Below are 17,904 nucleotides of genomic sequence, written 5' to 3' on the forward strand. Positions count from 1 at the left end.
AGCAGCTACATGCAGTTCTGCCAAAATGTGAGTTAGCCCAAGCAGTGCTCTTTGCTGTGGTGGCCCATCAGTTTCAGGCAAATGAGTTAAGTTCACATGAACTCCCATGTATGGGTGTACTCATGCTGTCCTCAAGCCCTGGCTTTGGTGAGAAGTCTATCAGTGCCTGTATCCACTTAATATTTCTGATAATGCTAACTGTGGCGCTTGCCTGCCAGCTTGTTCTCTAATTACAAATGGCACAGTCTACTTGTACACTGTGTGGTGTGCCTTTCCTTTGTAATCCTTTTAAAATTTACAAACTCTTTAGTGACTCCTTGTTTTCTTGATAATAAAAAGTGTAAAAGTAGTCTCTCAGCTAGAAGCTTCTGTCTGCCTTACACTACTGTGAACACTGACTTGCAGCTCACAGGTGTGGTTTGTTTCTACAAGGCTTGAAGAAACCAGGCATCTACTCTTTGGGGTCCCAGTGGGGTTGGAGAAGCTGCCCTCAGTGAGCTGGCAGTGCTGAGGCTTAGAAGATGCCTCTTGAACGGTAGAATGCAGTATTTTTCAAATAACTTTAAAAATCCCACCCAGCAGCAATGATGGAGCCAGTGATGACTATTTTGATTTCCCATGACAAGTTTAAACAATGTAATAAGGATCTGGCAGAACATTGGTTTGCTAATTGTATGCTCAAGTTGTGTAACAACAGTTCTTGGCCAAACTCAGAATCGAAAAAAACTTGCAAAAGCAACTGGACATGAAGCTATGCAGGAAGCTCTTGAGTTGTTTTTATTTTTCAAAGATATATATGACCTTAGATCCCAACAAATTGGAAAATATGTTTTGAGGACTCTGATGTCTTGACATGTTTCTGCCAGTATAACAGAGAGAAGAGGGATTCAATGCAACATTGCTCTCTGGATGGGGTGCATGCTGGGTATTTGGGAGCTTTTGAGTTCTGTTCCATACTTTGATTATTATTTTAGGGTGAACTAGTTCCTTGTTTTGTGCTTTTCATTGTTGTTTCTTTTCTGCATGGGTGTATCCTCTCATTTTCCATTTTAATTCCTACCCTGGCACCTCAGTCATGGGGTCATGCCCATGTTGCAGGACAGAGGCTCTAAGCAGTCCTTGTCTGCTGGCAGCACTTCCCCAGGGTCAGTGCCCAGAGCTCACCACCGAGGGCAAAAGGCGAAGAGCTGTAAATAACCCCAACTGTATTTGGAGTTTTGCTTTCTCTGGGAGCCTGACTTTTGGAGAGGTGGTGCAAGAGCAGGCAGGTATTTTGCCTTGGCCAGGACATTTCCTGATGAAAGCAGTAATGAATTGTGAGCATGAGCTTTTTTATCAAATTCTCGCTCTCTTGCCTTCAAACTGAGAGTAGAAGGGTTGTGCAGCTTTATCAGGCAGCACAAGGAGACCTAAAGTTCACTGAGCCACTATGACCTAATGCAAATGTGTTTTGATTCCTCAGCTCATGTTGGGCAGCTGCATTTGTATGAAGAGCTGTTCCTCCACAATTCTTTAGAACATACCTCCAGGGGTGCAGGTGGAGAGGCTGTTTTTTTCTGACCATTCCTGCCACCAGATCGATCTGCTTTCATTAAATAATAACCAAATCAAACAAACTCTCCAGCCTTTCATTCAAAGACTGCAGCAAACCACACCAAGGTCGCACCCGTCTGCAAAGTAGGCTGACTTTGCAGCTGACTGTCTTACGGTAAGTCAATAATGTAGGGGTTGATTGGGGTTTTTTTGTTGGCTTCAATGCACACAGGTTACAAGACACATGGAGAAGTCTTCAGTGGGTTTTGTTTTGCTTTTTCTTTAAGATTTTGAATTACCTCTCTCATGTATTTTTATGGCTGTTGATACGCTTCTGATGCGCTGGTTGGTGTTTTGCTCACTGATGGGGATAAACAGTGTTTTTCTATGTGCAGCACAGTGAAGGAATGAAGAAAGCAATTGTTCTATAGGACTTCATCTCTTTTTTAAGCTGGCATTGTTGGTGCAAGAAGCCAGAACTCAGGTAAGGGAAAAAAAGGTAATATCTGTTCTCTTCTTGGTCCTCTGGTAGGACTGCGCCTTTCTCTGTCTTCAGTTTTACCATATTTTGGATTTAATTATACTTAAATCTCTCTGAAAGACTTGTTCATTGGTCAGTTTTTTGTGTAAAAAGTGCTTCTCACTATGGCAGCTGTGTGAAGACTTACTGCCTTTCCTTACTAAGGGAAGAAGCAATGTTTTGACTTGATGAAATGTAGTTTTTTCTCAGGAAGGTGTCAAAATCATAATAGCATATGTGCCCAAAAACCTAAAGTAGAAAACAATTTCAAAATTAATTTCAAACTTTTAAAAATTAAATATTTTTGAGTATTGTTTAAAAATAAATACATTGATTTTGAAACTTCCTATCGGGTTTTGGGTTTTTTTGAGGTAAACCAAAATTATAATGTTCTACTGCAACAACCTATCAAGTCTAGTGTTGATTCAATCTCATGACGAGAGGGGATAAATATTTTGTCTGCAAAATTTTTTTTTTAAGTTTACTAAGCGTTATTACTTCCTGAAGACTGCCTATAACCTTCTGTCTCATCAAATAAAGTTTGATTGACTGCTGGAGTGAGAAATTGGCTAGATGTTCTGTTTCTACTGCAGGTAGAAAATTCAGATGAGCTTTGAATATTGATGGTTTGGAGTTTCAACAGGCTAATCAAAACTTTGAGAAGAGAGGATTCACTGCACTAAAACACTTAAGTGAGGAGGGCTTAAAGGCATGTGAAAATGAATTGGTTACAGGCTAATAGATGGGGCTACTTACTTTTATGGTCTTGTTTGTTGTTTTACATGCTTTATAGGAAGAGTTCTTTCATGTTTTTATATCTAGAAAATATTTTGGAGAATGCTTCTAAGCAGTGAAGAACAATAGCACGTCTTATTTGTCACATTCAAAATGATTTATGAGCAACTTCTAAAACAGAAACCATGCACAGTCATGGTTAGTACTCCTGATAAATAAATGGCCAAAAAAACCATTGTGACTTCTGGTTCTCAAAGTTATGAACTGAATTACTGCTAAATGTGTGATTGCCCCTTTCTAGATGCACTCTTTAGTGCCTTTGTGTTGTGAAGCAGATTTATATGCATATTGGAAAAGACATGTCTGTAAGGATACTGGTATGACTGTGATAGCTTTTTGAGTGTTTGTTGCCTGTTCGTGTGCTGCAGATGGACGCCTTCACCATGGACAAGACTCTGCTAATGCACCTGGTCCTGCTGAGCCTGCTGATTGGGAGTAGCCAGGGGTGCTACTGTGAACATTACCCGTGGGGGGCATGGTCTGCCTGTTCACAAACCTGCAATTATGGCACACAGACCAGGCACAGGTAGGGCCAAGCTATCTCAGTACTTCTATGTTTCTGTTTATTCTCTGTGAAAATACCAGTTCTGGGAAGGGGGACCTGTGTCTGAAGCTCTGCCTTCCACAATATGCTGAGAAAAATTGTCATGTTCAAGTGTTTACCAGATAAATAATCATCTTTTAATTGCAAGACTTTAAAATTACAAAATTATGTATGTAGAACATTACTGCCCGTGGTGGGGGGATTGGAACTAGATTATCTTTAAGACCCCTTCCAACCCAGGCCATTCCATAATTCTATGGTACAGTGCTTCCAAACAAACCAGTATCTGGAAATATACACAGTGAGTACAGCCAGGTCCTTGAATTCAGCCCCTGCAAGCACACACGGCTGGCATTCAGTGCCCTGTGGTGGGAGCTCTGTCCAGCACAGAACACTGCCATGGGAGGGGTGACCTCTTGCATGGCAAGCCTGCAGAAACTTCCTCCCTGCACCATTAGTTTTATGACAACAGTTAAAGTCAAAAAAAGATTCAGCAGCATCAGATTGGATGCAGCTCTGTGGTATAATCTAAACTTGTGATAAATCCCCTCTTTTCCTCCTGGCTCCGTCTGTACCTGTCCTCTGGGATGTCTGAAGTGACATGAATCAAAAAGAATTGCTCTTTAAACTTCAGACATATTTGGATTTTTCTTGTAATCAACATTCTGCAACTGCATATTATGTCTCAACATTTTTAGCTGGGCTCAAATAACTTTGTCAGCCTTCACCCACAGTTAAAGAACACCTACAATCTGTCTATTCTTTCCTAGGATAATTTGTTAATTTTTTTTTAGGCAAATAAGAATGGATGAATATTATAGCCAGAACTTCTGTGACCAGCTGTGCAAAAAGCAGGAATCTCGTGCATGTAACCAGCAAACATGTCCTATCAACTGTCAGCTTGGAGACTTTGGTCCTTGGTCAGAATGTGACCCATGCATTAAAAAACAAGTAGGTAGAAAATGTATTATATGCATTAAATGCAAGAAATTATGCTTAAGAGATCTCCTTGTTTCAACTTTATGACAATTGATCAGTAAAATGGCAGTTTAAGTTAAGAAGGGAAATTGGTTATGAATTATACAATAGAAGATGGAAGGAACAAGTTAACATAAGCAGACCAAATCAGAAAGGGACGATTGAGTGGAGTAAATCCATTTATGAGAACTTGCTTCAAAGTTTCCACTGCCATAATTAAAGGTGAGTTTTTCACATAACGAATAAACTAAGCTGTAAAGTTTGCGTGTCTGTTTAAGCAAGAGCAAGTCATGACATCTCAGCTTAACCATATCATTCTGTATGTTCTAAAGCAAGAAAAATAGAATTTAATCATCTGTTGAAAACAGTTAGCCAACAAATCCTAAGCCCCACTGGCTAGAAATGCTCAGGCTGTATCTTATAGTCAGGATCAGTTTGAGGTTGCTATTAAGAAATACAGAGCACCATTCCCCCAACCTTCACAGTATACACAAAAAAACCCCCAGGTGCAAATGTTTACTCTCTGTGGGACAAAGTCCTAGACAGTGTTTTTTTCTCTTTGGCTTTTGTCTGTTGACTGAGGGTAGACTTAGAGGTGAGACAGTAGAGAGGGAAGAAGTGAAAAGTCATGTTGACGTGAACTTGAACTGTAGAAACCAAGCAAGCCCTGTCAAATCTAAGGTTGTAGAGGGTAGAAGGGAGTGGAGTGCAGATTGTTTGGGGTAGTTATATGTCTAGTGGGTCTGAGGTTTGAAGCTGACCATGATAGCAGCTCTGAGGTCCTGTGCAGACACAGCCTACAGCTCTCTGAATGTACCCCACAGCTTCAGAAATCAGTTCTTGAAAACCAATCCTGAAACACCTGTCAGACATCATAAGTATATCTTACATACATATATTACTTTCTGATGCCCATACAGAGTGAGAAAGCTGTTCTAGATGTGAGATGTGAGCCACCCACAACTTCCTGTCTTGCAACTGAGATGGACAGTGTGAGGGCAGAGCAGGAGAAACAGTGAGAGACTGGGAGACAGGAAGTTTCAAGAGCTGGAAGGGAGCATTTTTCTCAATTGAACTGATTTCAATATCCCCTTAAAATCTGAGGGTTTTACCTTGCATCCATATATAAAAGCATTAATTTTTACTAATTTTAAGTATTGATGCAACATATATGCTTCTTCAAGCAAAAGGTGCTTTTTTTGGACTATAATCCATTTTCCCCTCCAAACTATAAAGATCATTGCTTGTGATCGTTAACAACCAACAGAATGGATGATGTGATTTACAAGGTAAGAGTGAAGACTAGTGCAAACAAGTTCCCACTGAGGGAGAGGGATGAAGAAATGGGAGCTCACACAAATAATATAGTCAGTGTTATGGATCTGACATGGAGTACAAAGAAGCATCCTCTGAGGCCTGAAAGCCTTCTGGTGTTGTTCCCCACACTCTCCCTTTATAGTCACTTGGTTACTGGTTCTAGAATCTTCCTCCATTTTTTGTCTCCAGGGAGGGAAGTGACAGAACTCTGCAAGGGACCATGCTTTTCCAATTGAAAGAATTCTTAGAGATGGAACTGTTCAGTCACATGCAGACAGGTCTCACCAGAAGTCCCTTGAAGTAGAGTGGAAAACATGTGAAGTGCTTTATTGTTCTGCATGGAGGATACTGACTTGGGGAAAGAAAACCCAGTGAGCTGCAGATTTTGCTCCCAAATCTTTTTTAGTAACAGAAATTTTCAGGAAAATCATTTTTGTCCTCCCCAGTCATCCAGTGCTCTTTGGACAAGGGGCCCCACATGTGGGAACCAAGTCAGCTGTTTAGGGGATACATGGCACTGTTCAGACTATTTCTATTTCAATAGAGATGGTAAAGAACAGGAAAAATCTCTGTAAGCTTGTTCACACACACTTTCCTTCTGTACATTTAAAACTGAAGATACAGAGACTGAACTTTTGATTCCTTCAGTGCTGAAGACCAGGTTATCTACTATTTAATCATGTATGCTCCATCAGAGCTATTGATGCTCTTGGATGTCAATTCCCTGCCTGCCTTACCTGGAATGGTAGAATATAAGGACAAGAATAACTGATTATTTCCTTCAGGGCTCTGGTTTTGACTGATCTTCAGCAGCACTGAGGTGTGTGGCTCTGCCTGGAGCTACAAAACCTGCTCATGCAAACAACCTTGGGTTATTTCTTCTGCCTTGCAGTTTCGTACCCGGACACTCCTGCGACCATCCCAGTTTGGGGGTCAGGCCTGTACTGAGCCGCTGGTGGATTCCCGCCCATGCTTCCCAACTAAGCTTTGCAACATAGTGGAAGTTGATTGCAAGAATAAATTTCAGTGTGAAAGTGGTAATGATAATCTTAATTGTTTAACTGCTGCATTACTAGTCAAAAGATTGGACACTGAGACAAAAAAGATCCAAATGATCCAGATCTTGCACATTCTGTGTGTAAATTCCAGGGAAGAGGGACCAGGGAGAAAAGCCTGTGTAAGGATTTTATATGGCTTGGTAGAAGCTTATGTTTACATTTTCTTTTGTAAGTAATTAAAAATGTGGGGTCCCCTGGTGGTCTAGTGGTTAGGATGTGGCACTCTCACTGCCGCAGCCCGGGTTCGATTCCCGGTCAGGGGACTTCCCCGGGCAGATGGAGCTCGTCAGCCCTGTAAGGCCATCCATCTAAGAGAAGGTCACTCTAAACAAACCTACGTCCTGAGGACCTCGCTGCCACTGTCCAAGCTCGCTTGGCCCCAGCAGATGAACCTCAGGATTAAAGGGTGGGCTCAGTTCAGCGCACACTGTGTCTCACCTAAAAAATCCACTGCGCAGGCTGGAAGGGTGATGACCTTTCCCAAATCTTCGTTCGCAAAGACTGGCCATGAATTAAAAATGCAATATCCAGCCTGGCATGTCACTATGATCATGATAGCTAAACAGTAGCACTGTCACAATAATATTTCTTTGCACAAATTTTTCATGTACAAACATACCTATAGTTTCTCTGAACACAGATTCTCACTGTTTTTATTAGGCTTGTGGCAATTTCTTGTTTGCTTCAATTTAAATATACCTGATTAGCCCCAAAGAAACTTTATCCACACATTCTTTTACCAAACTTAAGATTAAGCCTTTGTGGGCTTCAAAACAAGACAAAACTGGCAGAATTGAAACAACCATTTCTAAATTGGAATAATCCAGGCATTATAGTGCCTCACTGCTGACATCTACGACAAGTTCACACTTTTACTACGGGCAAAGATAAGACTGCCCTTTTCTGCATTCAGACATGATGAATCCTTGCTGTTGCTGTTTCTCTGGTGCAGGTCACTGTATTTCAAAAACCCTGGAATGTAATGGAGAAAATGACTGTGGGGACAACTCTGATGAAAGAAACTGTGGAAGGAAAAAGACTGTGTGTAACCGAAAGTATGAGAGCATCCCTGGTGTGCAGTTAATGGGCAGTGGGTAAGCCAAGTTTGTTTATTTTTTCATAAACTTAAGATTGTTATCTCACTAATTTACATAAAGAAGATAATTCCCAGCTAGCATGTGAGAGTATTCATTCAAACATGTAATCTCTCAAATTAAAATTATCAAGAAATTATAAAAATACAATAAAACCATCAGACTAGGACTTGTCCGCTGCATCTTCCAGTGTTACTCTGGCACTGCTGGTGTAGCAGATGAAGACCTGTCAGGGAGCACTGCCTTTGAGCAACCTGTCCTGTCTCATAGCAGCCAAAATATCATGTATCGGAAACTTCCAGCTCTTGGAAATACTTGCCCATGCACTGTGTCAAGTACTTCAGAAACTTTGAGGATGTTCCTCAAAAGCTGTTGTTTGTCTGTGTTATATTTCACATGATACCAACCCCTTCCAGGCTACTAATTTAAGCAGTATAAACTCTAAACATGGGATGCCTGTCCCATGGAGTCTTGCATTTTTAATTGAATTTTCATCTCAATGTGCTCCAGTAATATCATTTATGGTAGAAATGAACAACTGCTTGTTCTTTTTCCCAGACTGTTTTTAGGTCTTTCTCTGTTTAAGACTGACTGTCTCATGCTGACATTGGGATTATCAGTAGGATGAGATAGTGCTGGAGGTAGGAAACTGCATTGATGCTACTGCGTTTTTCAGGTGAATTCAATGTGAATGAGAAGTTCTTGTAGAGGAGTTTCTTTCAAGGCAGTAACACAACCCAGATGCCAACGCAACTCCTACAAAAGCTTCAATTTATCTATATATCATGAAATGTTTCAAGTCCATATGTCCTTCTGGGGTTGTTTAATCTCTGGAAATAATTTTTTGTTAGGTTTCACATTCTGGCAGGAGAGAGCCGAGGGGAAGTCCTTGGCAACTCATTCAATGGAGGACAATGCACAACAGTGAAGCGCAATGAGACGAGGAAATTGTATCGTGTCCCAGCAAATCTGGAGGCTATCAGCTTTCAGGTACTCTCAAGCAGCAGCTCCTAGCTGAAAAGCCCTTGCTGTAACCCCAATCCAAATTATGTGCTCAAGTCTTAGGTAGTACTGTGTTTTAGGACAAGATTTCTCAACCTGGTGAGGCTTGAACATGCCTCAGTTGATGTGTAGAAGTGGGATATGTTTTGTGGCTCACTGAATCATATATCAGAGTCAACATGATTGATTTGAGCTTCTCCTGCTTCCCTGTGGCTTTGGATGTGTCTTTGTTCTGACTTGGTGCCAAGGACATCATCTAGCCAGAGGCTTGTTCAAGTCCAAAGCTTATTCTACCATCACTACTGTATCCTTGAAGTACAAAAGGCTGCAGCTCCTAACTCCAGCTTCCTTCCTGTTAGCCTTGGGACAGAGTTCCTCCCTGAGCCATTTCAACCCCTCAGTCCCACCTGTTCCCTTCTGAGCCCTTTCACAGAGCAGCAAAGAAAGAAGGTAGACACCAAGTTTCGGAGGCAGGAGGACAAAACATACGCAGTCTGGAGAGGAGGCTTGCAGGACAGGTCAAGGGCAAAATGAACCTGGTTTGTATATCATAAAAAATTTGGGAACTATTGATTTGTCATTTTTTGTTACACATTGATATTTAGAAAATACTTTGAATAATATGTTTGGGGCACAACATCTGGCTGTATACATATGGGCAGGCCCTGAAGCCAATAGGTATTTTGCACTGAGAAGGAGAGAGTGCAGGTCGAGGAAAAAGGCTCAACTAGTGGATGAAAACTGAACTGCTGGGTTTTGTCACAATTGTGTGGTGTTAGAATTACTTTAACAGGAACAACTGAACAAAGGATACCTTACTATGCTCAATGGAAACTGCAGTTAAATTGGCCATGACATGTAGACTTTGTCAATAATGGAGAAAAATTACTGTGGGCAGAAATATTCAGAGGGGAAAACCAATCCTTGGTTTGGCCAGGTCTCTTTATAGCTGTGAGGTTCACTAAGTTACTTATGTCAATTCGCAGGACTATTAAGGGTTTGTGAATCTCACCTTTGAGAATGCATCTGTATCTTCTAACATTTAGAGCAGCTTTTGGTATAGAAGTGTCCTTATAGAAGGAGCACACCTTCTTCTTGGAACTCTGGTGTATTTTCATGCAAAAGTGTATGACTTGTAAAACAGAAGTGTATTGGGAGAATGGACCACCTCACCTCCAAAGGTCCTTGGGAGCCCTATTAATTAAACAAGTCTAGAGGAGGGAAAAAAAATCACATCTTTCAAAATTCCATAGGGATTTGCCTGAATTTTGGAAAATAAATAATTTCTAATCTGATGGTAAAGCTGTCTTGGTGCTTTGCCCAATACCCCCACTAAGGTTTATCAACTTGATTAGGCAGGTTTGCTCACAGTTCCTCGTCACCTGCACTTAGACCATCATGTAGTATGGGTGAAACACTCCAAATATACTCTAAGACTCTCCTCTGGAAACCTGTTCATTCTTCTAGCTGGGAATTAAGAGAAAAGGTCAGAAAACATCAAGCTAGAAGCCACAGGGCTGGAAGTAGTCATAGTGTGGACATAACATGAATGTCTGAAATTCTTTCAGAAGTATGTTGAAACACTTGTCGGAAATTATTCCTAAACTTTGGGGCATGGGGGTGGGGAATTTTACAAGAAAGTGTTACATGTTTTTTTGTTGTTGTTATACAAATACTTATTAGAATGTCTGCTTCTTGTGTTCATCTTGCCTATTAGCCTTTCTCAGCCTCATCTTTTATTTTCAGAACAGTTTCATAGCTTACTTCCGGGTCTCATATAATCAGACATGTTTTTGCTATTAATAGAAAAACAAAAGGAAATCAAGAATTCATTTCTTAATAGGTTTCTGCTTCAGATTATTATTTGGGTAAATGTATTTTGCTTTACTGAATCTCCAGGTAGTAGATGAAGAGGATGATGTCACATCAGACTTCTACAAGGATTTAACTTCCCTGGGTGATAGTGTTTCTCGAAGTAGTTCATCCAGTCATGGTGCTCGAAGATCTTCTGGTATACCACTTTTATTCTCAAAAAAGACGCGGGTTCAAGTTACATCATCCTCCTCCTTCAAGAAAGCTATTAAAGCCTCATATGAAAAGGTAATTAAATCTTGTCTTTAGTTTCTCTCTTTCGATTGATTTCTGTCTGGTCATTTCAGAACTGAGCTACCAAAGGCTACTTTCCTTATCAAGGCATTGGCCCACTAGAATTATACATTAGAAAACTCCTCTTCTGGTACTACAAGATGTTCTTGGTTGCAACATACCTTCTATAGTGCAACATGGTTTTCTGGGTTTAGTACAGAAATCATAGGCTTATTCCATTTTAAAAAAGCATAGATTTGACATTATCAGATTGGGTAAGCCACTCCTTTTCCTATCCTAATTATAGATTAAGAGGGCACAATACCTAACAGTAGCAGACAACTCTAAAAATAAAGGAACTTCACTCATTAATGTTATACATATGCATGTATTAAGTATTAATCTACATTAGCTCTTTATCTGGTAACTAACTTGTGTATTGGAGTCTCGTGTTTGCCAAGACACACTTGCGCATAAAGATAATTTCAGAAATAACACATCCACAGAAAAGTTTCTCTCAATAGAAAACATTTTTCCTTAAGGTTCTGCACTTTTAATGCAAGTGAATGCTACGGAGTATAAAATTATGTACTTTTATAGTTTAACAGCAATAAAGGATGGGCTATGGGAAAGGCCACAGGACTGAACAAATCTAGGGACTGTTGAAACCCAGAAGTTCTAATGCAACTAGAATGGAGGGGGGAAGGGCGGAGGAACTAGATGATCTTTAAGGTCCCTTCCAACCCAAACCATTCCACGAGTCTATAAAATAACATAAACCCACCAATAATTTCATCTGGTGTTAGCTAAAGACAACACAAGTTAAAAGCCCTTCTTAGTGGATCCATAGCAGGAGTTTTGAGTCTTCCTCATGTTCTCTGCTGTATCATACAGTAAGCCTCATTTTTATCTGTGTGTGTGTGTGTGTGTATGCACGTGTGTGTATGTAAATAAATAAGTAATATTTGTATAAATTTTATTAATGGGTGTGTGTAGATAGTTATGTACTTATGTATGTTTGAGAGACCTAAAAAGGAATTTTTAATACTTTCCTAAATAGTGCAAATAGGAGTTTATATTGATAACTTAAAAGGAGGGGGAACTTACCTGGGCTTTATGAGGTCACATTCAGACCTATAGGTTAAACTGTGTACATAAAAGTTTCACCTGAACATTCCAGGGTCTTTAGAAGGCCCTAGCCACTTATGCCTTTTCCCATATTGACATGGAAGATATAAGAAAACTTGATGGTTTTTAAGTTTATGTTTGTTTACCAGAAACTTTCTTTAGCTAAGTTGTCTGGTCCTCCAGTATGTCTTCCTGATTTCTGGTCCTTTAATCATAGAATCATAAAATGATAGAATAGTTTGGGTTGCAAGCCACTTTTAAAGACCATCTAGTCCAACCACCCTGCAGTCAGCAGGGACACCTTCAACAAGACCAGGCTGATAAGAGCCCCGTCCAACCTGGCCTTGGATGTTTCCAGGGATGGGGCATCCACCATCTCTCAAGGCAATCTGAACCAAAGTTTCATCCTTATCCTAAAAAATTTCATCTTTATATCTAGTCTGAATCTACCCTCTTGAAACCATTACCCCTTGTCCTACCACTGCAGGCCCTACTCAAAGGTCTGTCCCTATCTTTTTTATAAACCTCCCTTGAGCACCAAAAGCTCACAGTGAGGTCTCCCTGAAGGCCTCCAAACTGAATAATCCCAACTCTTTCATTCTGTGCTCATAGGAGAAGTGCTTCACCTTCTAATCCTTTTTCTGGCTCTTCTCTGGACCCACTCCCACAGGCCCATGTCTTTCCTGTGCTAAAGACCCCAGACCTGGATGCAGAACTCCAGGTGGGGTCACACAAGGGCAGAGTAGAGGGGCAGAATCACCACTCTTGACTTTCTGGCCACGCTGCTTTGGATGCAGCTCAGAACACATTTGGCTTTCTGGGTTGTGACTGCACATTCCCAGCTCATGTCCAGCCTTTCATGCACCAGCACCCTCAAGTCTTTCTTGCCAGGGCTGCTCTTGATGGGTTCTTCTCCCAGTCTGTACTCATGCCTGGGATTGCCCAGCTTGCATGCAAGTGCATGGTAAAACCAACTAAGGATTTAGAATCAATATTTGCCAAAGTGATCTGGAATTTCGTGTCATAACTGAAATGTTAGCTGGCACTGCTGAAAATTCAGAAAGTGTGGTGGAGAAGAGCATCATAATCCAACGGAAGAAGCAATGTATAAATAAGTAATTGTATAAAGTGCTTTATAACGAATCTTTCCTATCTGCTGTTTGGTCATTTGCTCCTGTTTCCTGCCCCTGCTTTTTCTCTTGATCTCTTTGCTTTGGCCTTGGGATTTTTCCTTTTTCCAGTTTCCTTTTCACTTCAGAAATCCCTTTTTTCAGTATTTGCTATTCCTTTCCTTTCTGTTTAGTTCAACTCCCACATAAACAGCCTCCAGCATTGAAAAAACACAACAAGCTCTTTCAAAAGCATATATTTTTCCCAACACGTAAGAGATGTCCCTTCCAACTCAGGATATCCTATGATTCCATGTTCCCAGTGTTTGAACATTCTCTTTTTACCTCTCATTAACAGCTTGACACCTGAACTCAATAAGGTCTTTAACCTACAGTTTCATTTTAGTTTTAGTAGATTGATAAATTGTGGAACTTTATAACAGTGAGTTAGGATCCAAAATACTCACTTCCAGTTTAGTTGCAAACAACCCATAGATCATTATAAGGTGAAGCTTTTCCTCTGAAACTTGTGGTTGTCTGATCAATTGCTGGTGCATTTTTTTATGGCAAGAATCCTTTCGGATTTGTAGGTGCCTGATGAGTCCTATTTTTTTATTGGAATACAAATATTGGAATATTGGCTATATACTCTGAAAATGTAAGGAAGCCTTCAAGAACCTCACAGAACTCTTGGAAAACCCACAGCTAGTTTGTTCATGGTTAAAGCATCATGATATACAGGATTATTTAGTTCTTGCAACGTATATCAGGATATACTCTTGGTTCCTCTACTTTCTGCGCTTAACTCCCTCTGAAGGTGCTAAGACTGCCCTTTTCTTATTTCTAGAATTCCAACTTTATTAGAGTCCATAAAGTAATTTCTGTTGCAAACTTCACAATGAAAGAGTCAGATCTGCATCTCTCAGACGTCTTTCTAAAAGCACTTAACCACCTGCCCCTGGAGTACAACTATGCTTTATACAGCAGAATATTTGATGACTTTGGCACTCATTACTACACCTCTGGGAAGATGGGTGGTTCCTATGACATTCTTTACCAGTACAGCTCTGAGGAACTGCAGAACTCGGGTACGTAATCTTTAACAAGAAAATATTTGTTTACCAGTTTTTATTATCACTGCTTTTAGGTCTTACACCACATTCTTCAACAGCAAGAAATTCTTTAGACTCTCACAGACATAGGAATTACTCACCCTGCCTACATACAGAGCAAGAAGATATTTTTGCTCTGTGCTGTCTTAATTTGAAAAGTTCAAGAGATTCTTTATTTGGTAAATGTCACTGTGTTCAGGGAAGCCACTTAAGACATTCAGATCAAGACCACAGGTCACCAGAAAAAGGTATTCCAGCATAGAGTTGTGTGGGACTCAGAGGTCTAAGTGGTACTTTTTGAGATACAGTTAATAAAGTTTATGGTATGGATTAGAAATTACTCTAAAATTTTCTCATGACTGCCAGACTGTCAAAATGAAAAAGCAATACCACAGAAATGGAAATCAATCCAACACTCTTTGTACCTGGGGAAGCAGTTGCCTGCAGAATTGAAGTTTCCAGTGGTGGGTGAGGAGCAGGGAAACCTGCTGGGTCACCTCAATGTAGGAACCTGGGGGCAGGGTGCCTGCCATGTATCATGGTTATGGTGATGAAGTTGCTGCTCTGTGTTATTTCTAGGCCTGTCAATTGATGAATCAACAGAGTGTGTCCGAACAGAAACCACCAAGCGTGTGTTCTTCCGGAAGAAAAAGAAAGTCAGTACCAGATGCACCACAAACAGGATGACTGTGAGACATGAAGGTGACCATGATGAGAACAAGGACCATGTCCTGTTACTTACCCTGAGAGATACCATTCCTCTCAGCTGCTCCAGATGACCTCCCAGCTTTGTTGAGCTATGGATGCTCTTCCACCACTCTCAGAGGAGCTAGTATTTCATTGTCTGCATCTGATGCAAGCACTGAAATCATCACCTTACTTGTAAATGAAATTATGGTGTAGGAGCAGTCTTCCTCTGCTCTAGAACACCATTATTGGGTAATCCATGGCACTGGCTCTCCAGTCAGTCACGGATCTGACAAACATTCCCCATGGCCTTGGGTCCAGGGCCAGGCATGCTAAACTGGAAGATAAGCACAAGTAGAAATAGGTGTTCGTAGCTGAGCCCCTGATCTTCTTTAAGGGTTGATCAGGGCTCATTGAGAGAGTTGGGCAGCAATAACACACTACCTGACCTTCCCCTCCCATCTTCCTTATGCCAAGCGGACATCTAGGTATAGGAGTGCCAGAAATGTGTCTCAGAAACTTCAGAAAGCTGGTGCATTTTCCACAAGAATGGCAAGAGTCATGTTCTTCATCACTAAAAATAGGGATTTCATCCTGTCCACCATATTTTTGTCCTCATTAGTTGATCAATTTCTGTTACTTAGGTGTTTACAGCTAGGACTAAACATCCTGCCTTGCAGTGTGTTCTAGAGGAGGCATTTTCCACGACTGTCTTATGCAGTTCTGAATATCTCCATGGCTCATGTCTCAAACACATGTGGAATCTTATGGCAGGCTGCTGTCATAGTGTCATAGTGGGGATTGTTTTTCCAAGCTTAGACTTCATTTTTCCAAGGGTAGCTTCAAAAAATAAATCTTAATGTATTCTTTTATATCCTTTTACACTTTTTCTTAGAACTCTGTTGTTACATCCGCTGTCTTTGGAGGCCATTGTCTAAAAATACTATTTAACCATTTCAGGTTCCATGTTGGAGTCATCAGAACGGTCAGTCTCCCTAGTAAAAGGTGGCAGGTCAGAGTATGCAGCAGCTCTGGCCTGGGAGAAAAAGGGAGCTTTTCCAGGACACACAGTCTTCACAAACTGGCTGGAATCAGCAAAGGACAATCCTGTGGTGATTGACTATGAGGTAAGAGAAGAATAAGAAAAACACTGAGATAGCAATGACTCATGAGTTAGCAGCTCTTGAGAGAGCTCTGCAGGTGCTCTTTCATGTAAATAGAGATGATGCTGTGTGTGATATGAATGCACATACATACAGGATTAACATAAATATACAAAATATTTTTAGGACTACTTGTTTGGGTTTATAAGCCACACCAGGTTTGCATGGTCTGTGGACAGTGGGAGTAAGACCGAGGAGTATGAATTGATTGCTCTGGCACCAGCAGGGTGGCATGGGCAGGGGTTAGTTACTGTACAGGAAAACAGTGCATGATGCTGGAAATGCTTTTTTCCCCTGTAATGATTCTCTTGTAAGGCATATGTTGCAGAGTATGTCAAATTAGTGAACTGAAAAAAAACCAGCAATCCCCTGTGTCTCTGTCCTGCTCATTCAACCCAGCATGCCACTGCTCCTGTGAGTGCACTGAGCTGTCTCCCTCCCTGGCTGGCACAGCAGCCCCTCAGCAGCAGAAGCAAAGCATTTGAGGCAAAAAGCAAAACCTGCCTGAATGCAGCATGCAGTGAGGTTTCTCCCGCTGCATCTGCTGTGCTCCTGAAAGCAGTGTAGGGAAGTCTGACATGGCAGATTCTGGATGTAAGCAAACCCCATATCATCTATATAGTGTCCTCAATTTTAAGACACAATATCACAGAATATGCTGAGTTGGAAGGGATCCAGAAGGATCATCGAGTCATGCACGGGACCATCCCTAAGAGTCACACCATCTACCTGAGAGTATCGTTCAAATGCTTCTTGAACTCTGTCAGGCTTGGTGCTGGGACCACTTCCCTGGGGAGCGTATTCCATTGCCCAACCACCCTCTGGGTGAAACACCTTTTTCTATTATCTAACCTAAACCTCTCCTGACTCAATTTCAGGCCATTCCCTTGGGTTCTGTCACTGCTCACAACAAAGAAGAGATCAGTGTCTTCCCTCCCTTCCCCTCATGAGGAAGTTGTCACTGCAATGAGGTCTCCGCTCAGCCTCCTCCAGGCTGAACAGACCAAGTGACCTCAGCCACATCCCACTTGGTTGATTTTCCCGTGGTTCACAGAGCCCTGAATTGGGGAAATAAAAGCAGTATGAATGGGATAATATAGATGTATAGCACTGTCATGCTCCTTTAAAGTATCCATAACTTTCAACATATCCAACTCCTGTGTGATATAGCTTCATATGTAGGCTCTAGTGCCTTTAAAATCCTTCTGCTACACCCAGAAGGACCCTGCCATGTTAAATAGCTGCTTACTGATCTTGTCTACCAGGTGTCGCCCATTGTGGATCTGGTGAGGAACGTGCCGTGTGCTGTGACCAAACGCCGCAACCTGAGGAGAGCCCTGAGGGAATATGCGAGCAGGTTTGACCCTTGCCAGTGTGCTCCATGCCCAAACAATGCCAGACCTGTGCTCTCTGGGACAGAGTGCCTTTGCCTGTGCCAGGCTGGCACCTATGGCAAAAACTGCGAGACACGAGCTCCAGGCTACAAATCAGGTATTTGGGGTGACAGTGTCATAATGTAAACATGGTCCTTCTGGCATCCATTTGTCAGTGATTAATCTGACATAACCTTCCCTTACTAAGTCCATAGCACTTCTTACCACATGCCAATGTCCACAAAGTATAGGAATAAAGGTAGGATTAAAGATAAAAGAATCAAACTGAATAAGCACATCTCAAAAGATATCATAAGACAAAAGATTCCTTAGCTATGTGATTAAGATAATAATGAATGAGTTGTTCAGCAATAAGGGTGAAGTTGAGATCAAAGATTATTGATAC

At 41.2% G+C, this 17,904-nt stretch overlaps 1 protein-coding gene and 1 non-coding gene across 3 annotated transcripts in view; both read left to right on the top strand.

The window, feature by feature from the left end:
- The first annotated feature begins 1,086 nt into the window (after positions 1 to 1,086).
- C6 (complement C6) overlaps positions 1,087 to 17,904 on the top strand; it is a 29,641-nt gene continuing 12,823 nt past the window's right edge. Inside the window, exons 1-12 of one of the 2 annotated variants that reach the window (XM_064643240.1) lie at positions 1,087 to 1,708; positions 1,912 to 2,017; positions 3,217 to 3,374; positions 4,187 to 4,343; positions 6,580 to 6,724; positions 7,698 to 7,839; positions 8,691 to 8,829; positions 10,741 to 10,941; positions 14,011 to 14,251; positions 14,855 to 14,977; positions 15,923 to 16,089; positions 17,391 to 17,616. In XM_064643240.1, coding sequence (XP_064499310.1) covers positions 3,217 to 3,374; positions 4,187 to 4,343; positions 6,580 to 6,724; positions 7,698 to 7,839; positions 8,691 to 8,829; positions 10,741 to 10,941; positions 14,011 to 14,251; positions 14,855 to 14,977; positions 15,923 to 16,089; positions 17,391 to 17,616 — 1,699 coding nt within the window. In that variant the 5' untranslated portion in view covers positions 1,087 to 1,708; positions 1,912 to 2,017. The remainder of the gene's footprint in view (positions 1,709 to 1,911; positions 2,018 to 3,216; positions 3,375 to 4,186; positions 4,344 to 6,579; positions 6,725 to 7,697; positions 7,840 to 8,690; positions 8,830 to 10,740; positions 10,942 to 14,010; positions 14,252 to 14,854; positions 14,978 to 15,922; positions 16,090 to 17,390; positions 17,617 to 17,904) is intronic. The other variant, XM_064643239.1, reaches the window with a different exon arrangement.
- Positions 6,937 to 7,008, top strand: TRNAE-CUC (transfer RNA glutamic acid (anticodon CUC)). Its single transcript has one exon. It is a non-coding gene; the product is annotated as a tRNA-Glu (tRNA).

This window comes from Pseudopipra pipra, chromosome Z (genome assembly GCF_036250125.1).
Source record: "Pseudopipra pipra isolate bDixPip1 chromosome Z, bDixPip1.hap1, whole genome shotgun sequence".
Lineage (NCBI taxonomy): Eukaryota > Metazoa > Chordata > Aves > Passeriformes > Pipridae > Pseudopipra > Pseudopipra pipra.